Source organism: Camelus ferus, chromosome 3 (assembly GCF_009834535.1).
Source record: "Camelus ferus isolate YT-003-E chromosome 3, BCGSAC_Cfer_1.0, whole genome shotgun sequence".
Lineage (NCBI taxonomy): Eukaryota > Metazoa > Chordata > Mammalia > Artiodactyla > Camelidae > Camelus > Camelus ferus.
The window spans coordinates 75792361-75817951 of record NC_045698.1 but is presented as its reverse complement, the minus strand read 5'-3'; the positions used below and the strand labels follow the sequence as shown (position 1 = coordinate 75817951).

Genomic DNA, 25591 nt, shown 5'->3' with positions numbered 1-25591 from the left:
GCTAAAGTATATTTCAATGTGCCATTTAACAAATCAAGGTTTATAATAATATACCTTAGCAATGGAGAAAAAAATAAGATAGATTTTGACTTCCTATTTGAATTAATTAAGAAGCAAATGTGTATACATTGATGAAAATAACTCAGTAGGTACTTGTAACTTCCTTTGTTACACGAGTCAGAATTACATTAAGATCTTCCAGTGTGCTTCAGGTTGATTTTTTTCTGTCATTTAATCTGGTTCAGAAATGAATATATTACTCTAGAGTCTCTTTCTTCTTCACCTCTCACATCCATCCAGAGTAACCTGATAATATGTTCATGGGCACAGAAATCACTGATTTAATCCAACACAGTAATTCAGTGTTTGGTTCAGGTATTTGTTAAGGTTTTGGGCAAACAGTGAATTCATTAAAGACATCCAAAGTAGCTACCTATTGGAAGGAGTAGTAGAAGGTCTCCACATGGAGTGAAGAGTGAAAGATTTAGGGAAGAAGACATTGTTCTGCTGTAGATGAAGAAATGTTTATTGGACTGGCCTTGATGTTAGAAATTTGGGAGAAGTCTCAGCTCAGCTGTCAAGTTGTGGGTGGTGGTAGGAAACCTGTTCTCTCTCTCAGAATCTTAGTTTCTTCAGAAGGTTCAAAAGAAGGGCCAAAAGTCTCTGGCCCTTTCAATGGCTTTTAGAAAGAGTTTTTGCATGTTAATAAGCTTATAAATATTGTTATTCTTTTTTTTAATTTCCGAAGAATTTTTTTTCTTTTTTTGTTGCCTTTGGATGCAAAAACCTACAGGATTAACTACTTCCATAGAGATAGTCCCTATATCTTGGTGGTATTAATTTAATTCTATGAAATTTAAAATAAATCCAAGAAGCAGAAGTCTGATATTTATTTATATAAATCATTGTTGTTCTTGAAAAGCAAGTGAACTACTTTCTTCTTGGGTTCTAGTTATAACTCCAGAAGATAATTATTTTTAATTAACAGATTTTCATAATTGGTCATGGGAGAAAATTATAAAATTCAAGACAGATTCTAATCATTTCCTTAAATATTTGTCAACATTTTGGCATCCTTGCCATCACATTTCAATTAACTGCCACACACTAAATATTAAAATGATCAACTGACTTGCTTTTGTTTTTTGTTTTCTGTCATACCTGCAGCAGAAAATGGGCATATTAGTAGTAGTCTGGTCTTCTTTGGTTTATTCTGTTGGATATTTGTTTAAAATGTGTAATGATCAAATTTGATTATATAAAATAACTCTTTGATCATTATTTAAATATATAAGTGTGTATAGTGATAGATAAATCATCATTATTATTATAACACTGAAAATATAAAGCACCCTAGAATTCCTATTTATTCTGTTATGCATCCAAAATATATCCCCAAATTTTCTACCCATCTCTATCTCTACTGTTAACTCCTATCACATTCGGGAGTCCCCAAGGCTACCCTTACTTCTGAAACTGCCTGGGAGTTTGGGGATCCCCAGGACAGCCCTCAGGTTCCATAATTTGTAGATGAACTCACAGAGCTCAGCAGAGCCACCTTACTCATGATTGTGGTTTATTACAGTGAAAGGATTAAAATTAGCCAAAGAAGAGGTGCACAGGGCTCTCCACTGTTTTCTCCCAGTGGAATTGTGTGGAGAGCATTTACTTCTCCTAGAAACAATGTGTGACAATATGCAGAGTATTGTCCCTGTGGAAGGGCACCAAGCTTTAGTATCCAGAATTTTTACTGGGGTTCAGTTACATACACTTGGCTGACCTCAGTCTCTGGCCTTTTCAAAGGCAAAATTGATACCAAGGCTTAAGGTTCCCAGGTAAACAAAAACATTCTTATCAGACAGGATATTCTGAGACCTAAGAGCTGACTTCCCAGAAGCCAAGGGCAAAGACCATTGTACAACTTTACTGTACAACTCCCAAGCCTATGATGTCGTCACTGCTTCTAGATTAACTGCAAAAAGCTAAAAATCTTCCAGTCTTCCTTACAGTCCCATTTTCTACAAAGAAGCCAAAAATATTTTTTAAAACATGAAATGGGTAAATTCCTTTCCATATTTAAATATTCTGTTAGCTTTTTATTATACTAAGAAGAAAACCCAAAGTCCTTTCCGTGGCCCACAAATTGGCCATGATCATTCAGAGTGTGCCTCTGCAGAAGACATGCATTATCTTGTCCTCTGGACCCTCAGTATCTTGCACTCCATCCATTTTATCCTTTCTTTGCTTCTCTGAACTTTCAAGCTATTCCAGGTCCATAGCCTTTGCATTTTCCATCTCTTCTGGTGGGAACACTTTTCCTCAGCTCCTTGAATGGTGAACTTTTTTTTTAATCCATCAGATTTTAGCTTGAATACTGTATCCTCATGGAGGTCTTTCTTTGCTTTGTAGTAGTTTTCTTTTCCTAGTCATTGTTGGTCACTTTACCATCTTTTATTATTTGAGTACTGATATTTTTCGGTTTACTTTCTTATTATCTGTCTTTCTCCACTAGAATTGTGTCCCAAGAACAGTAAGATTGTTTTTTTCTTTGGTATATAGAACAGTGGTTGGCACGTGGCATTGACTCAGTACATATTTATTCAACAAATGCCTGGCTTACTGACTGGTTCTTTCCCTGGTTTCTTGGCATTGATCTAGCTCCTTCCATGCTACATGGCATTTTTTAAAGACAATGTTTTATTAAACTACATCTTACATTCAGGTTACCTTTCAGTGATACATTTGATCCTATGGTGCCAAATTATATTTGTAAAAATTGTAAAGGCTGTATTTATTTATGCTTATTCATATAAGTAGAAATATTCATATTTCACATTCGCTGAATATGTGAAATATAAATATCTAGACTGGCAATGAAAGGCTTCCAGGGAGTTCAAACACTAAAGTAAAGCATTGTTAAAAAGAAAGGATCATAATATTAGTTTTCAAGTGGCATAATTTCTCAGTAAACTTTCAAGATTTTTTAAGGATTTTGTTTTGGTTCACTTTTGTTATTTCCTAGGATACTGTCTGCTTAGCTGCAGACAGACACATTTTCTCTCAGTATATTTAAAGTAACATCTTTGATAGCTGCCACAGGGTCACTCAAAGCAGAACAGAAGAGTGTCTTATGCTACAGCCTGGTCCTTGGATGAGAAGTTTCAGAGCAGGCATGCTTCTCAGCAAGTGTCCAGACATGCATATTTGAGTGCATTCTACTTTTTATGACAGTTACAACACAACCCATCTGTCTTTATAAGGTTTTTTTTCTTCATTAACTGTCAGTCAACTGGATGTAATAGACTCTCCCTACAAATATCTGTAAGTAATACTTCACTGTACTTTAAATCGACAGGTGAACAGCTCACTTTTAAAGTCATCAGTGAGATTTATTAAAGTATTTGAGTTTTGAGAACATAGTTATCAGAATATATTTTATGGGTTCATCACTGGTCTATTGGTCTTGTAGACTCTAAAAACAAACCTCATTCAGTTCAATGACTATAGTCTTAAAATACTGCTCCTCAACAAAAGATCATTTAAAACATATGAAGGAAGGTAGTTTGTATGTACTTTTGTCAATCATTCTTTTCAATGTAAAGAATTTGGGAGTTTACAAATAAATTTATAAATGGGTTAAAACCCACAGTATGCTTTATTTATCAAATTGTTCAAAAACTCCTTTTTTATTTCTCTACTCATATTGAGTTGTGGCCATATTTTTCTGCTAATGACTCATAAATTCATAGTTACACTTCTGCTATTTTACTGGAATTAGAGCTCTATTTTTACAGCATGCTACAGGACACTGAAAATCAGATTCTCTTCAGCCACCATCATGCCACATTTATTTATCTCCTTTCTCCCCAAACTGGCTTTTCTACATAATCTCACTTCTGCATGTAATTTTATTATTGTTTCAGTTTCCTGAGCTTGAAGATGTACTTTGCTTTCAACTTCACTCCTTCCTCCTCCTTCCTCCTCCTCCATAGCAGAGAAGTCTTATGAGATTTCTCTACAGTGTCTTAGCTTTGTCCTTTACTCTCCCATCTTCTGCTGCTCAGCACAGGAGACCTAGATTACCTCATAAAACTTCCATATTGGTTTCCCAGTTTATTGCTTGAATAGACCCAATATTTCATTGAACAGAGATAATGTTACTCTTTTGCTCAAATACCTACCATTTAATTTGACCTCATTTATCCTTAGTTATTTTACCTTATCCTTTTCTCACATGAACTCTCCACCTCAGCTCAGTTTGAGATCCACCCTATCACCCTCTCCTTTCTCTCTTCTTACAGTTACCTCTCTGCTGGGAATCGGTGGGCCTGTTGTTGAGGGCCTGAGTGGGCATGATGCCTGCTGAGTCCCTGAGCAGATGGGACCACCTCCAGGACCGTGGTGGAGCAGGGCTAGAGCTTGGTCATGGGACCACTGCCAGGTCTGCAGATCTCAGGCCTGTTATCAGGGATACAAATAGATCTGGCTCCCAGCAGGTCCCTGTGCATGCTTCTGCTAGGTCGATGGTTGGGTTCCTGGGTGGGCAGACCTGCCTCAGGACCATGGTGGAGTGAGGCTAAAACTGTGTCATAGAGCTGCTTCAGGGTCCACAGGTCAGGTCCTCAGCCAGTGGGCCTGTTACTCAGGACACCAGTAGGCATGGGTCCTCTGGTGGATGTGGATGGTGGCAAGACTGTGGACAAGCAGGGCTGGAGCCAAGTTCACAGGGGGACAGGGGTGCTTCTAGGTCCACAACTGGAGCCACATCACTGTTAACAGGCTGGCCACCTGGGTCCAGCCTGCCTTCTCAAAATGACTCTCTTGAGTCTTGGATTCCACTGATATTTTACAACCTACTAGCTGGATCCCAAGGTCCCTGCCAAAGGCACTTTTGTTCTTGGATGTCTGCCACATTGTTTCTTTCTGTGAGGAGATGAGGGCTGGCAACTTCCCATTCCACCATCTTGGTGATGTCACTTCCTATGTATAATTTCAGCTATTTCAGTGCACCAATTTTAACTGGTAAAATTTTTGTGAGGGGAAAATTATATTTTAAAAGAATTTGCTGCTTAACTGTAGCATCATATTTGCAGCTTATATTTTCTCTTCTCAAGTGTCAACTTCAGATAGAAAGGGTGGAAGGTGGACATATGCCTTCCTCCTCCCATTTCTTAACTGTGTACAGACTTTCTTTTCTGTCTTCTAATCTATTTTCCTTTCCTATGAATGGAATAGAAGGTGGGGATTGTAAGGAAAAGGACTTGTCTGATATCATACATTTGTCTTTCTCTGTTTGACTTACTTCACTTAATATAATGATCTCTAGGTCCATCCATATTTCTGTAAATGGCATTATTTCATTCTCTTTATGGCTGAGTAATATTCCATTTTACACACACACACACACACACACACACACACTCTCACATCACATCACATCACATCACATCACATCACATCACATCACATCACATCACATCACATCACATCTTTATCCATTCAGCTGTCAATGAGGAGAAGTGCTTATCTGAATTTGAGAGGCCTGTGCTTCATGGGGTAAGATTATGCCAACTTCTACCTGACATTTACTCATCAGCAGTATGATGCTAGGGGAATTTCTAATCAAGTTGAAGCTCATATTCAGTAGAAGCTCTCTTCTATTCTAAGTATGATATGGTCTTCATAGCAGGGTTTTACTGAGGCGCAACTAGAATAAGGGCACATAGTCAGTATCCCCAAGTATTCTAGTTATCATAGCAATTACAATTATTATTCGCCTGGATTGTGAAACCCAGATTGAATTAGGAAAAGATGAAGATTGTGATTTTTCAGATTGTGCTTATATCTTTATTTAAGAAGGGCATCGCCGAGTTCCAGTGTCACACAGGCTTTCACCAGGATAGCCTTCCATCTCCCTTTCTGAACCTTCTCTTCCTCTGGCTCCTCTTACCCACTTCACATATACTCAGTACCCTCATGTTGCTCTTTCGCTAACTTCAGTTCACATACCCTTTGATACCTGTATTATTTCATTCTCCAAATTTATTTATCTCATCATGACCTAAATTAGACTTCTCTTTTCTTGAATAGCATTGCAATATACCATCTAAGTAAGAAATAATTAAGATAAAGAGTAAAGAGAAACATCTTTCTCTCTTCTGTAAGGAAAACACTCATTTTAAAAGTGGAACTTGATAATTTATTTAAATTTCTAACTTGGTATATAATTTTTAGAAGTGTATTAGACCTTAAAAAAATCTCTTCTGGATTCATTACTCCTTTTCCTCTATTTCAATTGATTTATGCCTCTATTATTTAAGAAAATCTTCCAGCTTATAATTATATCAGTAATTTTTGTCTGCTTTTCACATTATCTTCTTTTTTTTTTTTTCACATTATTTTCAAAGCTTTCTTCTTACTTCAAATGCTATGTTTCACAGTTTGATCATTTTTCTTAATGACAGCCAGTGTCTCCTGTGTCTCTGATTTAGTGTAAAAATTTACCATGGTGGTTTAAGTGTTCATATTGCCTTGAACAAATTCATCTCTTTATTTGAATTCCAAAAATTTGTTTATAATGCATAGTTTACAGTTTACCTTTTTCACTTTTAAGTTTATGAGATGTAATACTAGTTAGGTGTAGTTCATCTTTTTATATGGCTAGAAATTTTAAAATGATCTCTGAGATCTTTTAAAATTAAAATAGTAAAAGTAGTGAAGGGTAAAAAAAAAAAATTCCAAACCTCTGAATTTAAAACTTTAAAATATTAGTAAAATCAAAAATTTTTTCCCTCAAAACCATACATTAGTAAGATGAATAAAATGATATCTTCTCAAAGAATCTTCCTTTTTTTAAACAGGTGATCAAGTGAAATGGACTGGATACTATGGCTTAGTGTATAATCTGGTGAAAATGTCATGGGAACTTCGGGGAGATAAGGAGCAAGATGGACTTGGAAACAAAATATGGCAAATATTACAGAAAATAAGGGATCATGAGACAGATGGGAGAATCCATAATGCAGTTAATATTGCTCAGGTAAGAGAAAACACTGGGCAATACATTGGTACTTCTCTCATTAGGAAGCATTTGTCCTTTCTCTCTAAGGAAAAAGGAATGCCCGTATGCTGTGAGTATCAGTGATTCACAGTTGAGAACATTTTTTTTTTTTTTAAATTTTAATACTGACCTATTTTTAGTTAAAGATTACAGGGTTGGCAGTCTTCTGATTAAGCAGCTTGAAAGGAGTTGGTTTTCGGGAAGAGTAATTGTTCTGGTTTGAGCTTGTGCCTTCGAGAGACATCTCTAAGTAGGCTGCTTACGCGTTCCAATTTGCCTGGGTTAGCCTGGGTCAATGCCTGATTTTCCAGCTTTCTTATTAGTAGTGTCTCAATATGAATAACAAGTTATTATCTTATTTGTGAATTTTTCTTTCTAATGTTACAGTATAAATTGCAAATCTGGATTCGCTAAATCTAATGTCTTTTTCTTTAAAGTTAAAAATGTATTTTACAAATTCTTGGTTTTTCTAGTTCTATTTGAATATATACATATATATATATATATATATTTTCAAAGAAAATCATTATGAAATTAGCTATCCATTCTTCATAAAATGCAAATATGATTTTCTATGGAGTATCCTATGATATTTCAAAACTCCATCAGGTAGTTTTTTTTCTTCTCTTTGTCTTATTTTGAGCCAGGTTAATTTGTTATCCTAAATTATACTTTTTTTTTTTCGTCCCTGAAAGTTTCTGGTTTTTTCTAGCTTTCACAAATGCAATTATCCTAACAATCTTAATGTCCAGTTTTCCAGTAATAATTATGTATATGAATTAATGTTAACAAGAAGAGCAAATAATGACTCACCCTGCTTAATTGATCATCCAAGCATATGGATGGGCCATTATTGCAACACAGAATATCTATACTCCAGACCCTTAGTAGGAAACAAATCTTTAAACTTGTTTTCGAATCATTTCTGGTTTGGGGTAATGATCTTTATGGAGGGACTACCTAAAAACAGGCAGTACATCCTTTTCTCTAGATTTCTAACATGTATATATATATTTTTTTTTCGTGGAAAAATACAGATTGCTGCCCACTTAAACTACATTGTTTTGGATTTCATGGAACTGCTTTCATGAAACTTGCTTTAGCTTTGTCCTTGGTTTTAGATTGAGGAACATGGCAAAAAAAGAAAAACAATTATTATCTATTAGTATCTATTATAGTGATGACCACTGTATCACCCAATATTCTTTTTACTGAGTTTTAGGAAATAAATCCTCCTTAGTCTCATGTGCTTTCTGAAACTTACCGGTTTTGTATAAGCAGCTTGCTGGAGCTTAAAAAATAGGAGGCAAAATTTTTGCCACTTTCTAAGAGAAATAGAGGATGATATGTATTCATTTCATCTAGTCTTATTTTTTCCTTTTTTTCCATGATTCTTTCAATTATTTGTATTATTCTCTGGTTTTATATCAAGTTTTATGCCACTTTATAGCTCAAATTGATTATACTGTAAGCCAACTCAAATCTGTCATTTCTATAATTAGAATTCTATTTATATTCCTGTTTTCAAGGCTAATCATTTGGTATAAGATAGCTTCTTTCTTCAAAATTTTGGTAAATATCTATAGATAATTACATTTGAAATTCATAAGTCTGTTAATCAGACACAGCAAATATTTTTTAAATGCTAGATCCAAGTGAAGACCTTATTATTCAAGCAGTCAGCCTGAATTGTAAGAATAAAGGAATAAACAAAAGCATAACCACTAGATGTGCTAATTAGTTTTCAGTGCTTAGTGAGAAGACTTCCAAGGGAAGCTTTCATTCATTTTAAATAGTAGATGTGTGGGAAAGGCAAGTTTTCCTCGGAGAAAAATCTAAGAAATTTTAAAAAGCAGTTATATTAATCTAGGCATAGTAGACATTTAATATAAAAATAAGTTAATTTGCATTAGGTAGATTAACTGAAAGATACAACTTACTCTACACCTGTTTTATATAAAACTTAGCTAGAGAGAGATAGACACATTTGGATTACTGATGATGTAAATAATATAATGATATAAATGGATATAAATGATAAAGTATCTAGTTGGTGACTTTGAAATATCACTTCATTTAGTATGAGTTCCCTTACTTAACATTAAGATACTACAAGTATATAAAGTGAGAAATTATGTAAATGTTTTCACCAAAAACGGTAAAATAAATGAAGCAAATATGAATACTTAATAAATCTATTTTGCCATACTGAATTCTATGGATGAAGCAAGGATATCCAAAAAATGACCTTTATGCAATTTTACTGTCTCATCCAATAGACACATTCTTCAGAAACATAAGGAGCAATACAAATAGAACATTATATACATGACTGGCCCCACGAAAGTTCATGGCACAAAATGGGAGCTCAGATAAATGTTTGGTTTAACTTTTTTCTTATATCAATGGGGAATAAATTATTCTCATCTATAAGTAGTATTTGAGCTGGAAATTTAAATGATGAGTTACATGAAATGATTCAAAGGAGCAGGGTCAGAGAGAGCATCTTTTAGATAAGGAAATGGCATGAGCCAAACATAAATAAGAACAGTTTAAGAGAAAGCCTTTGGTTGGCTTTACCTAGTTGAGGAGAAGGTTTGGGTTGGGCAGTAGCAGGTGCTAAATTTGAGAGGTATGTTTGGATCATCAAGCTAAGGTCTCAGAGACTTAGGAATAGTTTTATAAAACTGGAGATGCTAAGTGAAGGAATCAGTTTTAGGAGAAATTGTTCATTCCTACTGGATTTTAATGGTTTGGCAATTTATGTTGGCTAAAAGTCATGTGTATAATTTCCTATTTTTTAAAAATGAATTACTGCTTTGGAAATTGGGAGACACTGTTAGAGTCATTGTCTCCAATTTATTCAAGGCTCCTTATATCACATCCTTGCATCATTCCTGCCACATTCAAATTCTAGTCTTAACCTTGTGACCTGATTTCAACAACACTAAAGATTTGAAAAATGCTTACACATTGGGGCCTGCCCTCTCTTGTTCCCTTGGGACCCTGTAATGATATATGAATAAGCCCAAGTTAATCAGGTGAACAGTGAGAGACAATGTGGCACAGAGGCAAGCCATCCTAGTGGTTCCACGGCCCCCTCCCAAGACTGGTTAGTCACTATCTGACCCAACCCACTGATCACAGATGCACGAATGAAACCAGAAGACCCATTCTGCTGTGCCCAGCTCAAATGGCTGACCCTGGCAATATGGACTAAATAAACCGTTGTGTTAAGCCTCTAAGTTTTGGGGTGATTTTTCTGCATAGAAGTTTTCGGATTGAGAACTACATAAATGAGATTTTAATCTACTGCGTTGTTCAATATGAATGTTCATTTTTTTCATATTTATCATTTTTTAAAAGGCACTAATAATTATAGCTAAGATTTGTGTGGCATTTTGCTGTGTGCCATGTGCTAAGCACTTTACATGCATTAATTATTTAATCCTCAAAAAGACCGTATCATGTATGAGTTTTTACAGTCTTGATTTTACTGATGAAGAAATTGAAACTTTAAATAAGGGAAGTTAAACTTTTTGAAAGGTGAAGTAACTTGCCCATGGATACTGTGGTAGATTACATTGTTTGATTTTCTTATGTTGAGTAATCATTGCATACCTGGAATAAAAACACTTGATGATATAATAGCCTTTTTAATATGGCAATATTTGCTTTGATATTATTTTGCTTAGGATATTTACCCATGATGTTTTTCTTATAATGTTTTCTTATAATGTAAGGTTTTAAATCAAAGTTATATTGAACTAATGAAATGATTTTGGAAATGATTATCTCTTTTTATCTATTCTTTGGAAGAACTTTGTAGCATTGTCATAATTGCTTCCGTAATAATTTCGTAGAATTCCCGAGTGAAGCCATTTGGTCATGGATTCTGATAGAAAGATTTTTAATTGTGGAATAATTTTTCAGTTATTTGCCTTCCTAGACTTTATTTTTCATCACATCAGTTTTGGTTGTTTTTTTTTCCCCCTAGGAATTTTCCATTTCATCTGCATTTTAAAAGATATAAACTTGCTCACAATATCATTCTGTGATATTTTTAATGCCTTTAGAACCTGTCATGATGCTCTTTGCTTTGTTCTCTTTTTAGTCTATGTGCCAAGGGTTTATGAACTTTGTGTTTTGAAAAACAAATTTTGATTCTCTTGATATTGATACCTATTACTTCTATTTTGAACCATTGGTAATTGATGTTTATAGCTTAATGGCTTCATATATGGAGATTCTGTTATTATGGTAATGAGTGCTGATTTCTAGTTTAATTCTGCTGTGCTCTGGCATAATACTCACATCATCATGAAATGTTCTTTTTTATAAAAAATATCTTTTTTATAACCACTTTATCTTTCTTTTATCTGGCATCTTTTGTTTAGTATTTGCATGGAGTATCTCGTTTTTTAAAATTTCAAGCTCTCTGAATCCTTATATGTATGTATCTTTAGAGAAACAGTTTTTTTAACCTGAAAATTATTGACTTTACATTTGAACCCTTATTCTATTTGCATTTAATATCATTAGGATATGTTTATGTTTACTACTACATCTTATTATTTACTATTCTGTTTTACCTCCTTTACTTTGCTTTCTTTTAATTTTTTCCTCCCTTTTAATTCCAGTCTTTTTTATTGAAGTGTAGTTGACTTGCAATCTTATATTAGCTTCAGGTGCACAACATAGTGATTCAATATTTATATAATTATGTTGCATTAAAGTTATTATAAAATATTGGCCATATTCCTTGTGCTATATATTGCATCCTGTATGTTATTTATTTTATACCTAATATATTGTACCTCTTAATCCCTTTCCCCTATCTTGCACTGCCCCCCACCCCTCTTCTCACTGGTGGCCACTAATTTATTTGCTGTGTCTATGAGTTTGTTTCTGTTTTGTTATATTCAATCATTAGTTTCCATTTTTAGATTCCACATGTAAGTGTAAACATACAGTATTTGACTTTCTCTGTCTGACTTATTTCACTAAACATAATACCTTCCAGGTCCAACCATGTTGTTGCAAATGGCAAAATTTCATTCTTTTCCATGGCTGAGTAATATTCCATTATATATATATGTGTGTGTGTTTTATATATATATAAAATCTAATATGTTTATTTCACAACTTTTTTATCCATTCATCTGTTGATGGACAGTTTGCTTCCACATCTTGGCTATTTTAAATAATGTTGCTATGAACATTGGGGTACATGTATCTTTTTGAATCAGTGAATCAATGTTTTTGTTCTTTTCAAATATACACCCAGGAATGAAATTACTGGATCATATGGTAGTTCTTTTAATTTTATTATTAAAATTTTCCATATTACTTTTCATGATGACTGTACCAATTTACATTCTCACTAACAGTGTACTAGGGTTCTTTTTTATCTACTTCCTCACCATTCCTAATGTGTTGTCCTTTTGTTGATAGCCATTCTGACCCATGTGAGGTGATATCTCATTTTGGCTTTGGTTTGAATTTCCCTGCTAATTAGTGATGTTGAGCATCTTTTCATGGCCTCTTGGCTGTCTGTATGTCTTCTTTGGAGAAATGTCTATTCAGGTCTTCTGCCCACTTTTTTTTTTTTTTTAACATTTTTTATTGATTTATAATCATTTTACAATGTTGTATCAAATTCCAGTGTAGTGCACAATTTTTCAGTTATATGTGAACATATGTATATTCATTGTCACCTTTTTTTCTCCGTGAGCTACCGTAAGATCTTGTATATATTTCCCTGTGCTATACAGTATAATCTACTTTATCTATTCTACAATTTTGAAATCCCAGTCTATCCTTTCCCACCCTCTGCCCCCTTGGCAACCACAAGTTTGTATTCTATGTCTATGAGTCTATTTCTGTTTTGTATTTATGCTTTGTGTGTGTGTGTTTTTTTTTTTTTTTTTTTAGATTCCACATATGAACAATCTCATATGGTATTTTTCTTTTTCTCTTTCTGGCTTACTTCACTTAGAATGACATTCTCCAGGAGCATCCCTGTTGCTGCAAATGGCATTATGTTGTCAGTTTTTATGGCTGAATAGTATTCCGTTGTATAAATATACCACCTCTTCTTTATCCAGTCATCCATTAATGGATATTTATGCTGTCTCCATGTCTTGGCTATTGTAAATAGTGCTGCTATGAACATTGGGGTGCAGGTGTCATCCTGAAGTAGGGTTCCTTCTGGATATATGCCCAGGAGTGGGATTCCTGGGTTCTGTCCACTTTTTAATTGCATTGTTTGTTTTTTTGATATTGACTTGTGTGAGCTCTTCATATATTTTAGATATTAACCCATTAGCAGAAATACTATTTGCAAATATCCTCTCCCATTCTGTAGTTTGTCTTTTCATTTTGTTGATGGTTTTCTTCACTGGGCAAAGCATTTAAGTTTAATTAGCTCCATTTGTTTATTTTTGCTTTTGTTTCTCTTGCTTGAGGAGACAGGTCAAAAAAATTATTGCTAAGACTTACATCAAAGACTGTACTGCCTATGTTTTCTTCTAGGAGTTTTATGGTTTCCAGTCTTGCATTTTACATTTTTAGTCCGTTTTGACTAAAGTCCATATTTTGTATATAGTATAAGAAAATGTTCTAATTTCATTCTTCTACATGTACCTGTCCAGTTTTCTGAACACCTCTTCTTGAGGAGGCTGTCTTTTCTCCATTGTATATTTTTTGATGCTTTTGCTATAGACTGATTAACCATATGTGCATGGGTTTCTTTCTGGACTCTTTTCTTTTCCAAGGATCTACATATCTGGGTTTTTTTTGGTTTTTTTTTTTTTGGCCAGTACCACATTGTTTGATTACTGTGGCTTTGTAGTATAGTCTAAAGTCAGGGAGCATGATACCTTCAGCTTCGTTCTTTTTTCCTAAGATTTCTTTGACTCTTTGGGATCTTTAGGGGTTCTGTACAAATTTTACAATTACTTGTTCTAGTTTTATGAAAAATATCATTGGTATTTTGATAGGTATTTCATTAAATCTGTAGATTGTTTTGGGTAGTATGGAAATTTTAACAATATTAATTCCTCTAATCCATGAACACAGGATATCTTTCCATGTATTTGTATCATCTTCAATTTCCCTTATTAATGTCTTATAGTTTTCAGAGTATAGATCTTTCACCTCCTACACACTACTATATCTAAAATAGATAAACAACAAGGACATACTGTATAGCACAGGAAACTATATTCAGTTTCTTGTAATAAGCTATAATGGAAAAGAATCTGAACATATATGTATACATATGTATGTATATGTATAACTGAAATGCTTTGCTGTACACCTGAAACTAGCATTGTAAATCAACTACACTTCAATAAAAATAAAATTTTAAATGATAAAAAAGTTTATTCCTGGATATTTTATTCTTTTTGATGTAATTTTAAATGGGATTGTTTTCTTGCTTTCTCTTTCTGATAGTTCATTATCAGTTTATAGAAAAGCAACATATTTCTGTATATTAATCTTGTAGCCTGCAACTTTAATTAATTCATTTATTCTAATTGTTTTTTTTTTTTGCTGGAGTCTTTAGGGTTTTCTATATATAGTATTGTGTCATCTGCAAATAATGACAGGTTTACATTTTCCCTTCCAATTTGAGATGTCTTTTCACTTCTTGTCTGATTGCCATGGCTAGGACTTCCATTGCTGTGTTAAATTGAAATGGTGAAAGAGCTTAAACTGCTTAAGCTTCACTTAAATTGCTTTTGCTCTGTCCCATAGATTTTGTAAAATTTTCATTTTAATTTGTCTTTTTTCTGATTTACTCTTTGATTTCTTTGACCCGGTGTTTTTTGTTTTTTTTTTTTTAAAGTAGCATGCTGCTTAGTTTCCACGTGTTTGTGGTTATCCCATTTTCTTCCTGTAATTGATACATAGTTCCACACGGTTGTTGTCAGAAAAGATACTTGATATAATTTCTGTCCTCTAAAATTAGTTGAGATTTGTTTTATGGCCAAGTATGTGATCTCTCCTGGAGAACTTTCCATGTACACTTGAATCCAGTATGTATTCTGCTCTTTTTGAATGGGACGTCCTGTAGATATGTATTAAGTTCAACTGGTCTAATGTGTCAGTTAACACCACTACTTTTTTTTTTTTTTAATTGATTTTCTTTCTGGATGATCTGTCCATTGACATAAGTGGGGAGTTAAAATCTATTACTATTACTGTGTAATAGTCAGTTTCTCTGTTTATATATGTTAATATTTGCTTTATAGTTTAGGTGCTCCTACATTAGGTACATATATGTTTACAAATGTTAATATCTTCTTGCACTGATTCCTTTATCATTATATAATACACTTTTTGTCTTTTATTATAGGCTTTGACTTTAAAGTTTACTGTATCTGATATGAGTATTGCTACCCTAGCTTTCTTTTCAGTTCTGTTTGCATAGAATATATTTTTAATCACCTCATTTCAGTCCGTGTGTGTCTTTAGCTCTATGGTGAGTCTTGTAGGCTGCATGTAGATAGGTCTTTTTTTTGTTTGTTTTAATACAGTCAGCCATCCTATGTTTTATGATTAAAACATTTATTTAGTCTACTGACATTTGAAGTGGTGATTGATAGTTATGTACTTACTGCCATTTTGTTACTTGTTTTCTGGTTGTTCTCTCTCCCTTTTTTCAAAGAAAATCTCAATTTGTGCCTTTTTCAGGAAGATATTTTTATTGTACTATTCATCTCATCCCCCTTGTTTGTTTATTTGGTGGTCACACATTCTTTTATTCATTACCCCTAATGTTGCAAAATGAATCTCTTATTATTGAATTCTAATACAGAGGTTTTATATTTTCTGGGACATAAAGTGGTCTTATGATATTTTAACTCCCTTTATTTCTCTTTATTTATGCAATTTTCCTGTTGAGCACTTTAATTGTGTGTGTTTATTTGAATGTATTTGTATGTGTGTGTGTGTGTGTGTTTATAGATAACAGTATTGTTTTATTCACTCAATATTCTTTAGATTTACTGACATATTACTTGTTCTTATCCTTATTCTTCCTTTTTGAATCACTGACCAGTTCCATACAGGATTATTTTTCTTCTCCTCTAAGAAAATTCTTCCATATTCTTTTCATGAGCATCAGCTGGTGGTTAATTCTGTCAGTTTTCACTGACAGAAGGTTTTTATTCAGTTTGAAAGATAGTTTTGTTGGCCAAGAATTGTATATTGTTATAGATATGACAAAGTTAGGTGTTTAGTCAATTGCTTTGTTTATTCTTGTCCTGGCTAATGTTTTTCCTTGCATCATTTATATGACTTTGGTCTAAGGTTTTTTTTTTTTTCTTCTAATTTATTATTAACATATTTTTAATGTCAAGTTACATAATAACATGTCTGTATTAGGTTCAGGAAAAATAACATCTAAACTAACTCTTTTAATTCTCCACAGCTAGTTATTCAAAAGACCAAAGTGATTAACATCTGTGCAGTTTTCAGTTTTTCTCTGTCATCCCTGTTCTTATAACTCTGTTCTTCTGTTATTCCTGTGTGATCTTCTAACTTTCATAAATTCTGCAGCTGAAACTACCTGTTATGCCTAATATCTCTGCAGAAAATGATACTCATATTTATTTCAGATTTTAGAAGCTGCCTTCTTTAGCACATTAATAATAGTACTATAGAATAAGTTAAACAACTAAGTCACATATATGAGTAAGACCAAGCAAGATAATTTCAAAAGAATGAGCACATTTGGTCTATAGGTGTAATGTGTTAGAGTCAATATTTTGAATTTATTAAAATTGTACTTTCTTGTCTGGCATAGTCTGAGCACTTTCTATATAATTTATCTTTACAAATATGTTTAATTTTACAGTAAGACATGAGCATAATAAAATCAAGGCTTTCTTTCCTTTCCTTTTTTTTTTTTTTTTGGCCATATCATAACAACATTTATTTACAGTATTAAAATTACAAAGTTTAGTTATTTATTCTTAAACATCTAGTTTTCCTTAATAACTTACTAATTCCCACATTCCATTGAACCACATATATTATTGGCCTGTAATACCTCTTTGGGGAACAAGTTCTATGGTATAAAATAGAAGTTTTCTTTTACAAGTGGTAAAAACTCTCTGTCTTTATATGCTGCCTCACTGCTTAGTGTGTATAGAGAACATCTCAAAAAAATCTATATGCTGAAGACATGCCTCAGATACTTTGATCTGAAATAAAAATATGTATTCCACTCTTATTTTAGTTAATGAAAATGAATATGATTATAACAAACTTTGTTATCCTTTTCTTCCTAACACCGTGCTTCCAAAACCTTTCCTCATAAAAGGAAAATCATCACATTACCTACACAGAGTGAACTATAGCCTTAACTATAAGCTACTGTACATTAGAGTAAGAAGGATTTATTTCATAAGGATTGACTATACTTGTATATTTATGGAGGTAAGAGAGATTTTCTCTTTTTATACTTAAATATGCAATTCATATGATAAACGATTGAATTTAATAAACTAATTTTTATACTTCAATTTATCTACATCACTGGTAAATCTTTTACTAACTATTATGTACTCTTGTGTCTTGTATGTTTTTTAAATCCATAATAACACTCTATAATTCTTTTTATATCTGTTCATAAAATGTCATGCTCAGTGGAGGTTAGACAAGAGGTGAGATATTTAATAGCATATTTGAAATGAAAAACATTTCTAAATAGATCACTAAACAAGAGCCCTTCATCTGACAAATTCAATATAAACCCAACTGTTGCCTGAGTATTTGGGAAAGAAATCAAGAACTGTCATATACTCACAGTGGCATAATAAACAAATGTTAATTGATGTGCTTTGTTTGAAATACTTCCAGGGAGACTTGCAATGAGCAAGGCTCTTCTGTATAGGCAATTCAGCAGCATATGTTGGCACATCTAGGAAGAGTCATCATGTATAAATGCTTTCTGCCATCTGGTATATGACCTAAAATATCAAAAGGAAATATGTACAGCTAAAATGAATATGTGACTTTATTCAGAGCACCTTTGACTCATTAGGTAAAGCACTTGGTGGTTAACATTTCATGGTAAGATCTGTAAAATAAAATTTGTTTTAATTCTTAATGCCATTTCCATACTTTTAATGTACTCTATAAAGCAGCAAAAGAGAACAAACAACACTATTGGACCCTATTCTCTCAGTATCTCTTTTTTTCTCCTCCTCTACATATGGCTCTTCTTTTGACATAAATAGAAATCCTTGAATGTGGAAAGGGAGGTATATTTTTGGAAGAGTATGGTTTCTTTAAATATTTATCAATAGAATTCCAATATAACAAATACATTATTTTAAGAAAATAAAAATATTTGTAGAGTTTTTACAATGTACCCATCACTGTGCTAAGTATCTTACATATATTAACCATCTAAGCCCCGAACTCTCCTACCACCATCATCATTCACATAGATGGGGGATCTGAGTCTAAACAAGATTAAAATAAGTTGCTGGCGGTGGATGGACCTATGAGTGAACTTCTTCCAGAGACTCTGCCATTTCCATGTCATCCTGTTTCCAAAATTAAATACAAACAAGGAACTAACTTGCATTGAAGAATGTTGTGTAATAAGCATTATTCTAGAAAATATATTCAATTTTTGTGTTTAATTTTTACAGTAACCTGGAGAGTATTATTATCAACTCATTTTAGGAATAAAGAAACATGCCCAGAGAGAATAAGTAACTTATACAAAAACACACAGTAAGGTGGGAATATGAATATTCCCATCTAGTCCTTTTTTAAATCTACTACATCAGTCCTTCTTAAACTGTAACACATATATACAGGATTAGGACCTGAAATTCTCTAGAACATGCTCCCAGGTAATGACAATAACAATGGTATAAAGAGCATTATTTTAGTAGCAAGGAGTTAATGCTGTCCTTCTTTGTGGGATTTATATCTCCTTTAGGAAAAAATTATTTTTGTATATATATATTTTTACTGAAGTACAGTCAGTTTACAATGTTGTGTGAATTTCTGGTGTACAGTATAATGCTTCAGTCATACATGAACATACATATATTCGTTTTCATATCCTTGTCCCCCATAACTTACTATAAGATATTGAATATAGTTCCCTGTGCTAACAGTTTGAACTTGCTTATCTATTTTATTTTATGTTAGTTTTTTCATTGATATATTTTTATTGAAGTATAGTCAGGTTACAATGTGCAGCATAATGCTTCAGTCATACATGAAGATACATATATTCATTTTCATATTATTTTTCACCATAAGTTACTACAAGATATTGAATATAATTCCCTGTGCTATACCATATAAGCTTGTTTATCTATTTTACATATATATATGTATTTGTTACTGTCTGCAAATTCAAACTCCCAATTTATCCCTTCCTACCCCCTTTACCTCTGGTAACCATAAGTTTGTTTCCTATGTCTGTGAGTCTGTTTCTGTTATGTAAATAAGATCATTTTGCCTTTTTTTTTTTTTTTAAGATTCCACATGTAAGTGATATCATACGGTATTTTTCTTTCTCTTTCTGGCTTACTTCACTTAGAATGGCATTCTCCAGGTCCATCTACGTTGCTGCAAGTGGTGTTATTTTATTATTTTTATGGCTGAGTAGTATTCCATTGTATAAATATACTACAGCTTCTTTATCCAGCCATCTGTTGATGGACATTTAGATTGTTTCCATGTCTTGGCTATTATAAATAGTGCTGCTATTAACACTGGGGTGCATGTATCTTCTTGAATTGAGGTTCCCTCTGGATATATGCCCAGTAGTGGGGTTACTGGATCATATGATATGTCTATTTTTAGTCTTTTGAGGAATCTCTGTATTGTTTTCCATACTGGCTACACCAAACTACATTCCCATCAGCATGTAGGAGGGTTCCCTTTTCTCCACACTCTCTCCAGCATTTATCATTTGTGAAGTTTTGAATGATGGCCATTCTGACTGGTATGAAGTGATACCTCATTGTAGTTTTGATTTGCATTTCTCTGATAATTAGTGATATTGAGCATTTTTTCATGTGCCTGTTGCCCATTTGCATGTCTTCATTGGAGAATCATAGGTTGAGGTCTTCTGCCCATTTTTGGATTGGATTGTTTGTTTTTTTCTTACTAAGTTGTATGAGGTGTTTATATATTCTGGAAATTAAGACCTTGTCAGTCTCTTCTTTTGCAAATATTTTCTCCGATTCCATAGGTTGCTATTTTGTTTTGCTTATGATTTCCATTGTTGTGCAAAAGCTTATAAGTTTAATTAGGTCCCATTTGTTTATTTTTGCTTTTATATCTATTGCCTGGGTAGACTGCCCTAGGAGAACATTGCTGAGATTTATGTCAGATAATGTTTTGCCTATTTTTTCTTTTAAGAGGTTTATAGTCTGATATTTAAGTCTTTAAGCCATTTTGAGTTTATTTTTGTGTATGGTGTGATGGAGTATTCTAAATTAATTGATTTACATGCAGTTGTCCAGTTATCCCAACACTATTTGCTGAAGAGACTGTCTTTACTCCATAGTATGTGCTTGCCTCCTTCGTCAAAGATTAATTGACCAAAAGTTTGTGGGTTTATTTCTGGGCTGTCTGTTCTGTTTCATTGATTCATATGTATGTTTTAGTACCAACAACATGCTGTTTTGATTACTGTAGCTCTGTAGTATTGTCTGAAGTCTGGGAGGGTTATTCCTACAGCTTCATTCTTGTTCTTCCATATTACTTTGGCAATTCTGGGTCTTTGTTTTTCCACATAAATTTTAGGATTATTTGTTCTAGTTCTGTGAAAAATATCCTGGGCAATTTGATAGGGATCGTGTTAAATCTGTAGATTGCCTTGGGCAGTATGGCCATTTCAATGATATTGATCCTTCCAGTCCAAGAACATGAGATATCTTTTCATTTCTTTAAGTCATCTTTAATTTCCTTGGTCAGTGTTTTGTAGTTTTCCACGTAAAAGGCTATCACTTCCTTGGTCAGATTTATTCCTAAGTATTTTATTGCATTGGATGCAATTTCTAAAAGAATTGTTTCTTTCCTTTCCTTTCTGATATTTCATTGTTAGTGTAAAGAAATGTATCTGATTTCTGTATGTTAATCTTATATCCTGCTATCTTGCCGAATTATTTTATCAGCTCTAGTAGTTTTTGTGTGGAGCCTTTGGGGTTTTCTATATATGTTATCATGACATTCACATATAATGACAGTTTTACCTCTTCTCTGCAAATTTGGTTCTCTTTTATTTCTTTTTCTCATTTAATTTCTATGCTTAGGACTTCCGATATATTAAATAGAAGTGGTGAGAGTGGGCATCTTTGTCTTGGTCCAGATTCTAGCAGAAAGGCTTTCAACTTTTCACTGTTGAGTATTATGGCTGTAGGTTTGTCATAAATAGCTTTTATTATGTAGAGGTATGTTCCCTCTATACCCACTTTGGTTAGAGTTTTTATCATAAATAGGTGTTGAATTTTATCAAATGCTTTTTCTACATCTGTTGATTGATATGATCATGTGACATTTGTCCTTTCTCTTGTTTATGTGGTGTATCACATTGATTGTTTTGTGTATGTTGAAACATCCTTGTGTCCCTGGAATGAACCCAACTTGATCATGGTGTATGATATTTTTTATGTGTTGTTGGTTTTTGTTTGCTATGTTCATCAACAATATTGGCCTGTATTTTTCTTTTCTGGTAGTATTTTTTTCTTGCTTTGGTATCAGGGTGGTGGTGGCTTCATAGAGTGAATTTGGGAGTATTCCCTTCTCTTCAATCTTTTGGAAGAGTTTGAGAAGGATCAGTAGAGCTCTTCTTTATGTGTTTGATAGAATTCTCTAGTGAAGCCATGTGGTCCTGGACTTTTGTTTGCAAGGAGGTTTTTTAATTGCTGATTCTATTTCACTTCTAGTGATTGGTCTGTTCAAATCATCTATTTCTTCAGTTTTGGTGAACTGAATGTTCTAGAAGCTTGTCCTTTTATTCCAAGTTGTCCAATTTCTTGCCATATAGTTCATAATGTTCTCTTATGATTTTTTTGTATTCCTGTGGTGTTGATTGTAATTTCTACATTTTCCTTTCTATTTTGTTTATTTTTGTCCTCTCTTTTCTTGGTGATCCTGGCCAGAGGTCTGTCAATTTTGTTTACTCTTTCAAATAACCAGGTTCTGGTTTAATTGATTTTTTCTATTTTTTTTAATCTCTATTTTATTTATTTCCTTCCTGATCTTCATTATTTCTTTCCTTCTGCTGATGTTAGGTTTTGTTTGTTTTTCTTTTTCTACTTCTTTTAGGTGGTAGGTTAGGTTGTTTATTTGAGATTGTTCCTGTTTTTTGAGTAAGGCCTATATTGGTATGAACTTCCTTCTTAGCACTGTGTTTGCTGCATCCCATAGACTTTGTGTGGTTGTGTTTTCATTTTCATTAGTCTCAAGGTATTTTTTAACTTCTTCTTTGATTTCATCATTGACCCACTGGTTTTTTAGTAGCATGCTGTTTTATCTCCATGCTGTCATTTTTTTTCTCATTTGTTTTCCTGTGGTTGATTTTCAGTTTCATGTCATTGTGGTCAGAGAAGATACTTGAAATAATTTCTGTCATCTTAAATTTGTTGAGGCTTCTTTTGTGCCCAAGTATGTGGTCTATCCTAGATAATGTTCCGTGCGCACTTGAAAAGAACGTATATTCTATTTTGGGGGGATATAATGTCCTAAAAATATCAACCAAGCCCAACTGTTCTATTGTGTCATTTAGTATATCCATTGTCTTACTGGTTTTCTGTCTGGAAGACCTGTCCAATGATGTTAGTAGGGTGTTAAAGTCTCCTACTATTATCATATTCATATCAGTTTCTCCTTCTATGTCTGTTAGCATTTGTTTTGTATATTTAGGTGCTCCTGTATTGGATGCATATATGTTAATGAATATAATATCGTCATCTTGTATAGCTCCTTTGATCATTATGTAGTGTCTTTTATCTTTCTTTATGGCTTTGTTTTAAAGCCCATTTTGTCTGTTATGAGTATTGCTGCTCCTGCTTTGGAAGTAATCTTTTGAGACCACCACTGAATCATTTATATTTAAATTTTGAAGTTTGAAGAAAAAAATTATTATTATTATTTTTTTTTACAAACAGTTTAAATGCTCCCAGCTCTAAGATTACTTAAGGACAGGTGGAGACCAAAAAGGGAGACAGAGCAAGAGATAAAAACAAAATTTTATGCAAACTGTGCTGTAATGGCTTAGTATCCTATTTCTCTATTATTCTCTCTTGTCAAGAGTAGTGTGTGTTAGTTTAAATTTTGGTGTGTTTGGTACATTCCCCTAATTGTTGATGGAAAATTCAGAACTCTGAAGAGTTTATTTTCTTCTGTGTTGCTACTACATCATTATTCCTTGAGTATTCCCTGTTCTGACTTATCCATCTTCTTGCCAACCTACATGAGTCCTGGTTTTTACCATAATTATGCCCAATATAAAGACAGAAGGGCAGGTATCTGCCCCTGCATGTGGCTAGAATATATGTGTGAGATAAATATTCTTAAGGATACTGATTTTCCAATTTTAATACTTACTGAGTAAAAATTAACCTAGATATACAAAAATCAGCATTTGTTTCTTAATAAAAGTGTCAAGTTTCAACAAAGCAATAAGAAAAATCCTGAATTTTAAAGCCTAATGAAGATTGCTAAAAATATGGACACATCATAAAAATGTAAATTTCTAAATAATGTTTAAATATGGAATTTGAGATAATGTTTATGGGCAAGCTAAATAGTAGTAATTTGGAATCTGTTGTAAACAATGGTTATTAATATTTTGGGTAAGTTTACTTCCAAGAAGTATTGATTTATATTTATGCATCATTGGCAGAAATAAATTCATAGTCTCTGAATTATAACATAAGATAATAGTTTTAAGAGAAGGAAGACTCTTTAGAAAAGGGTTGACTGCAGAAGTATAATCATAATCCTGTTTGATAAATTTGCAAATATGAAAGTGACAGTGTAACAAATTTGTTTTCAGTGTGAAAATGTTGGATCAAGTTTTCTCTAGGTTGGTGGAGGGGAAGGGTGCAAAAGCCTGAGTGTTGGTGACTGTCTTAGGGTCACCCTGAAAGGAGCTGAAAACCTGTTGAGTTTCTCACTGTTGTGAGACAGATCATCCTTTGTTGTCTCAGTGAACCATCACAAACTCTTAGAGGTGGTTATTATTATCTCTATATCACAACAAAAAATGATGGGACCAAACTAAACAGAAAACATAGGCCTGGAAGGTTAACTAAATTTTTCAAGTTTGCATTTTTAATTAGTAAGTAGAATAGCCAGACTGATTGCAAATCTTTCTAACTGCAAATCCCCTATGCTTTCCTGGCTTTTTTCCTGCAAGAAAACAAACAAAACCTTTTTGGATAATGCAGATATTCATTGGACCCATATTTGAAACTACATTTCTGTAACTTGAATGCCTTAGACATCTTTGGGGGAGGAAAATTAACCTGGGCTTTCAACCAAGAAACCAGTGGGAAAAATGTGGGAATGCCTTCATTCTCTTACTTGAGAGAGTTGGCATCTGGATCTACAACCTATCCAGTATGTGAAGGAGAAAGCAAAAAGTAGCTAAATGAGTCAGCATGAAGAACCTCAGGATTCTATAATGCAGGTCTCCTGGAAGCAATGTATTTTACGAGAAATTAGGTCATGAGAAGACATTGTTTTTGTTGGTCCACTCATTTGTTTACCCACCCATCTATTCATTCATCACTCTCAGCTTTGAAGAGCTCATACTCATATGTTTGTGCAATACTATATACTATTATATTGTGTTTGAAGCAATACTATATACTATTATATTGTGTTTGAAGCAATACTATATACTATATTGTGTTTGAAGTACCTTTTTTATGGAAAAAAAAATCCAGGAAAACTATGTAGAATAAACAGCCTAGGTATTGTGATTACCATTTTATAGATGAGCAGATAAACTTTGAGCGATTAAATAATCTCCTAAAAATCCTGATAGGTACAACATGTCCTGGGCACAATTTAATTTCTTGTTTCAAACTGAATGCTTGTTCCATGATTAGACCTAGTTAATAAGTGAGATATAAAACTGAGAATAATATAAATATAATTATGTACTAGTTCCAACATCCAGAGATAATTGAAATCAAATAAATTTTAAGAATAGATATAGTTCAATCAGGGCTAGTGATAAAACTCTTTTTCTGAAATAGTAAAAATAGAGCTCTCTTCTAAATTTTCAATATTAATTTTCTAGCATTTCGAGGCTATTTTGGGCCTTTTCATTTTTTGATGCATGTATATTTGCATGAATTTCACCTTATCCTTTTTAAAGATGTTCTTTGCATGTTATTCTTTCTCATACCTTCATAATAATTCCACATTTACTTATCTGCATTTTGCTATATTCGTCATTGCTTTACCCTTTGTTTTTTCAGTCTTCATCATAAAATCGATCTCATTTTTTTGCACTATAATTTTGTC

General features: G+C 33.1%; 1 protein-coding gene across 1 annotated transcript in view; it reads left to right on the top strand.

Moving 5' to 3' along the window:
• Positions 1 to 25591, top strand: part of TMEM232 (transmembrane protein 232) — a 197190-nt gene that overhangs the window by 75088 nt on the left and 96511 nt on the right. The window contains exon 12 of the mRNA XM_032476482.1: positions 6861 to 7039. Coding sequence (XP_032332373.1) covers positions 6861 to 7039 — 179 coding nt within the window. The remainder of the gene's footprint in view (positions 1 to 6860; positions 7040 to 25591) is intronic.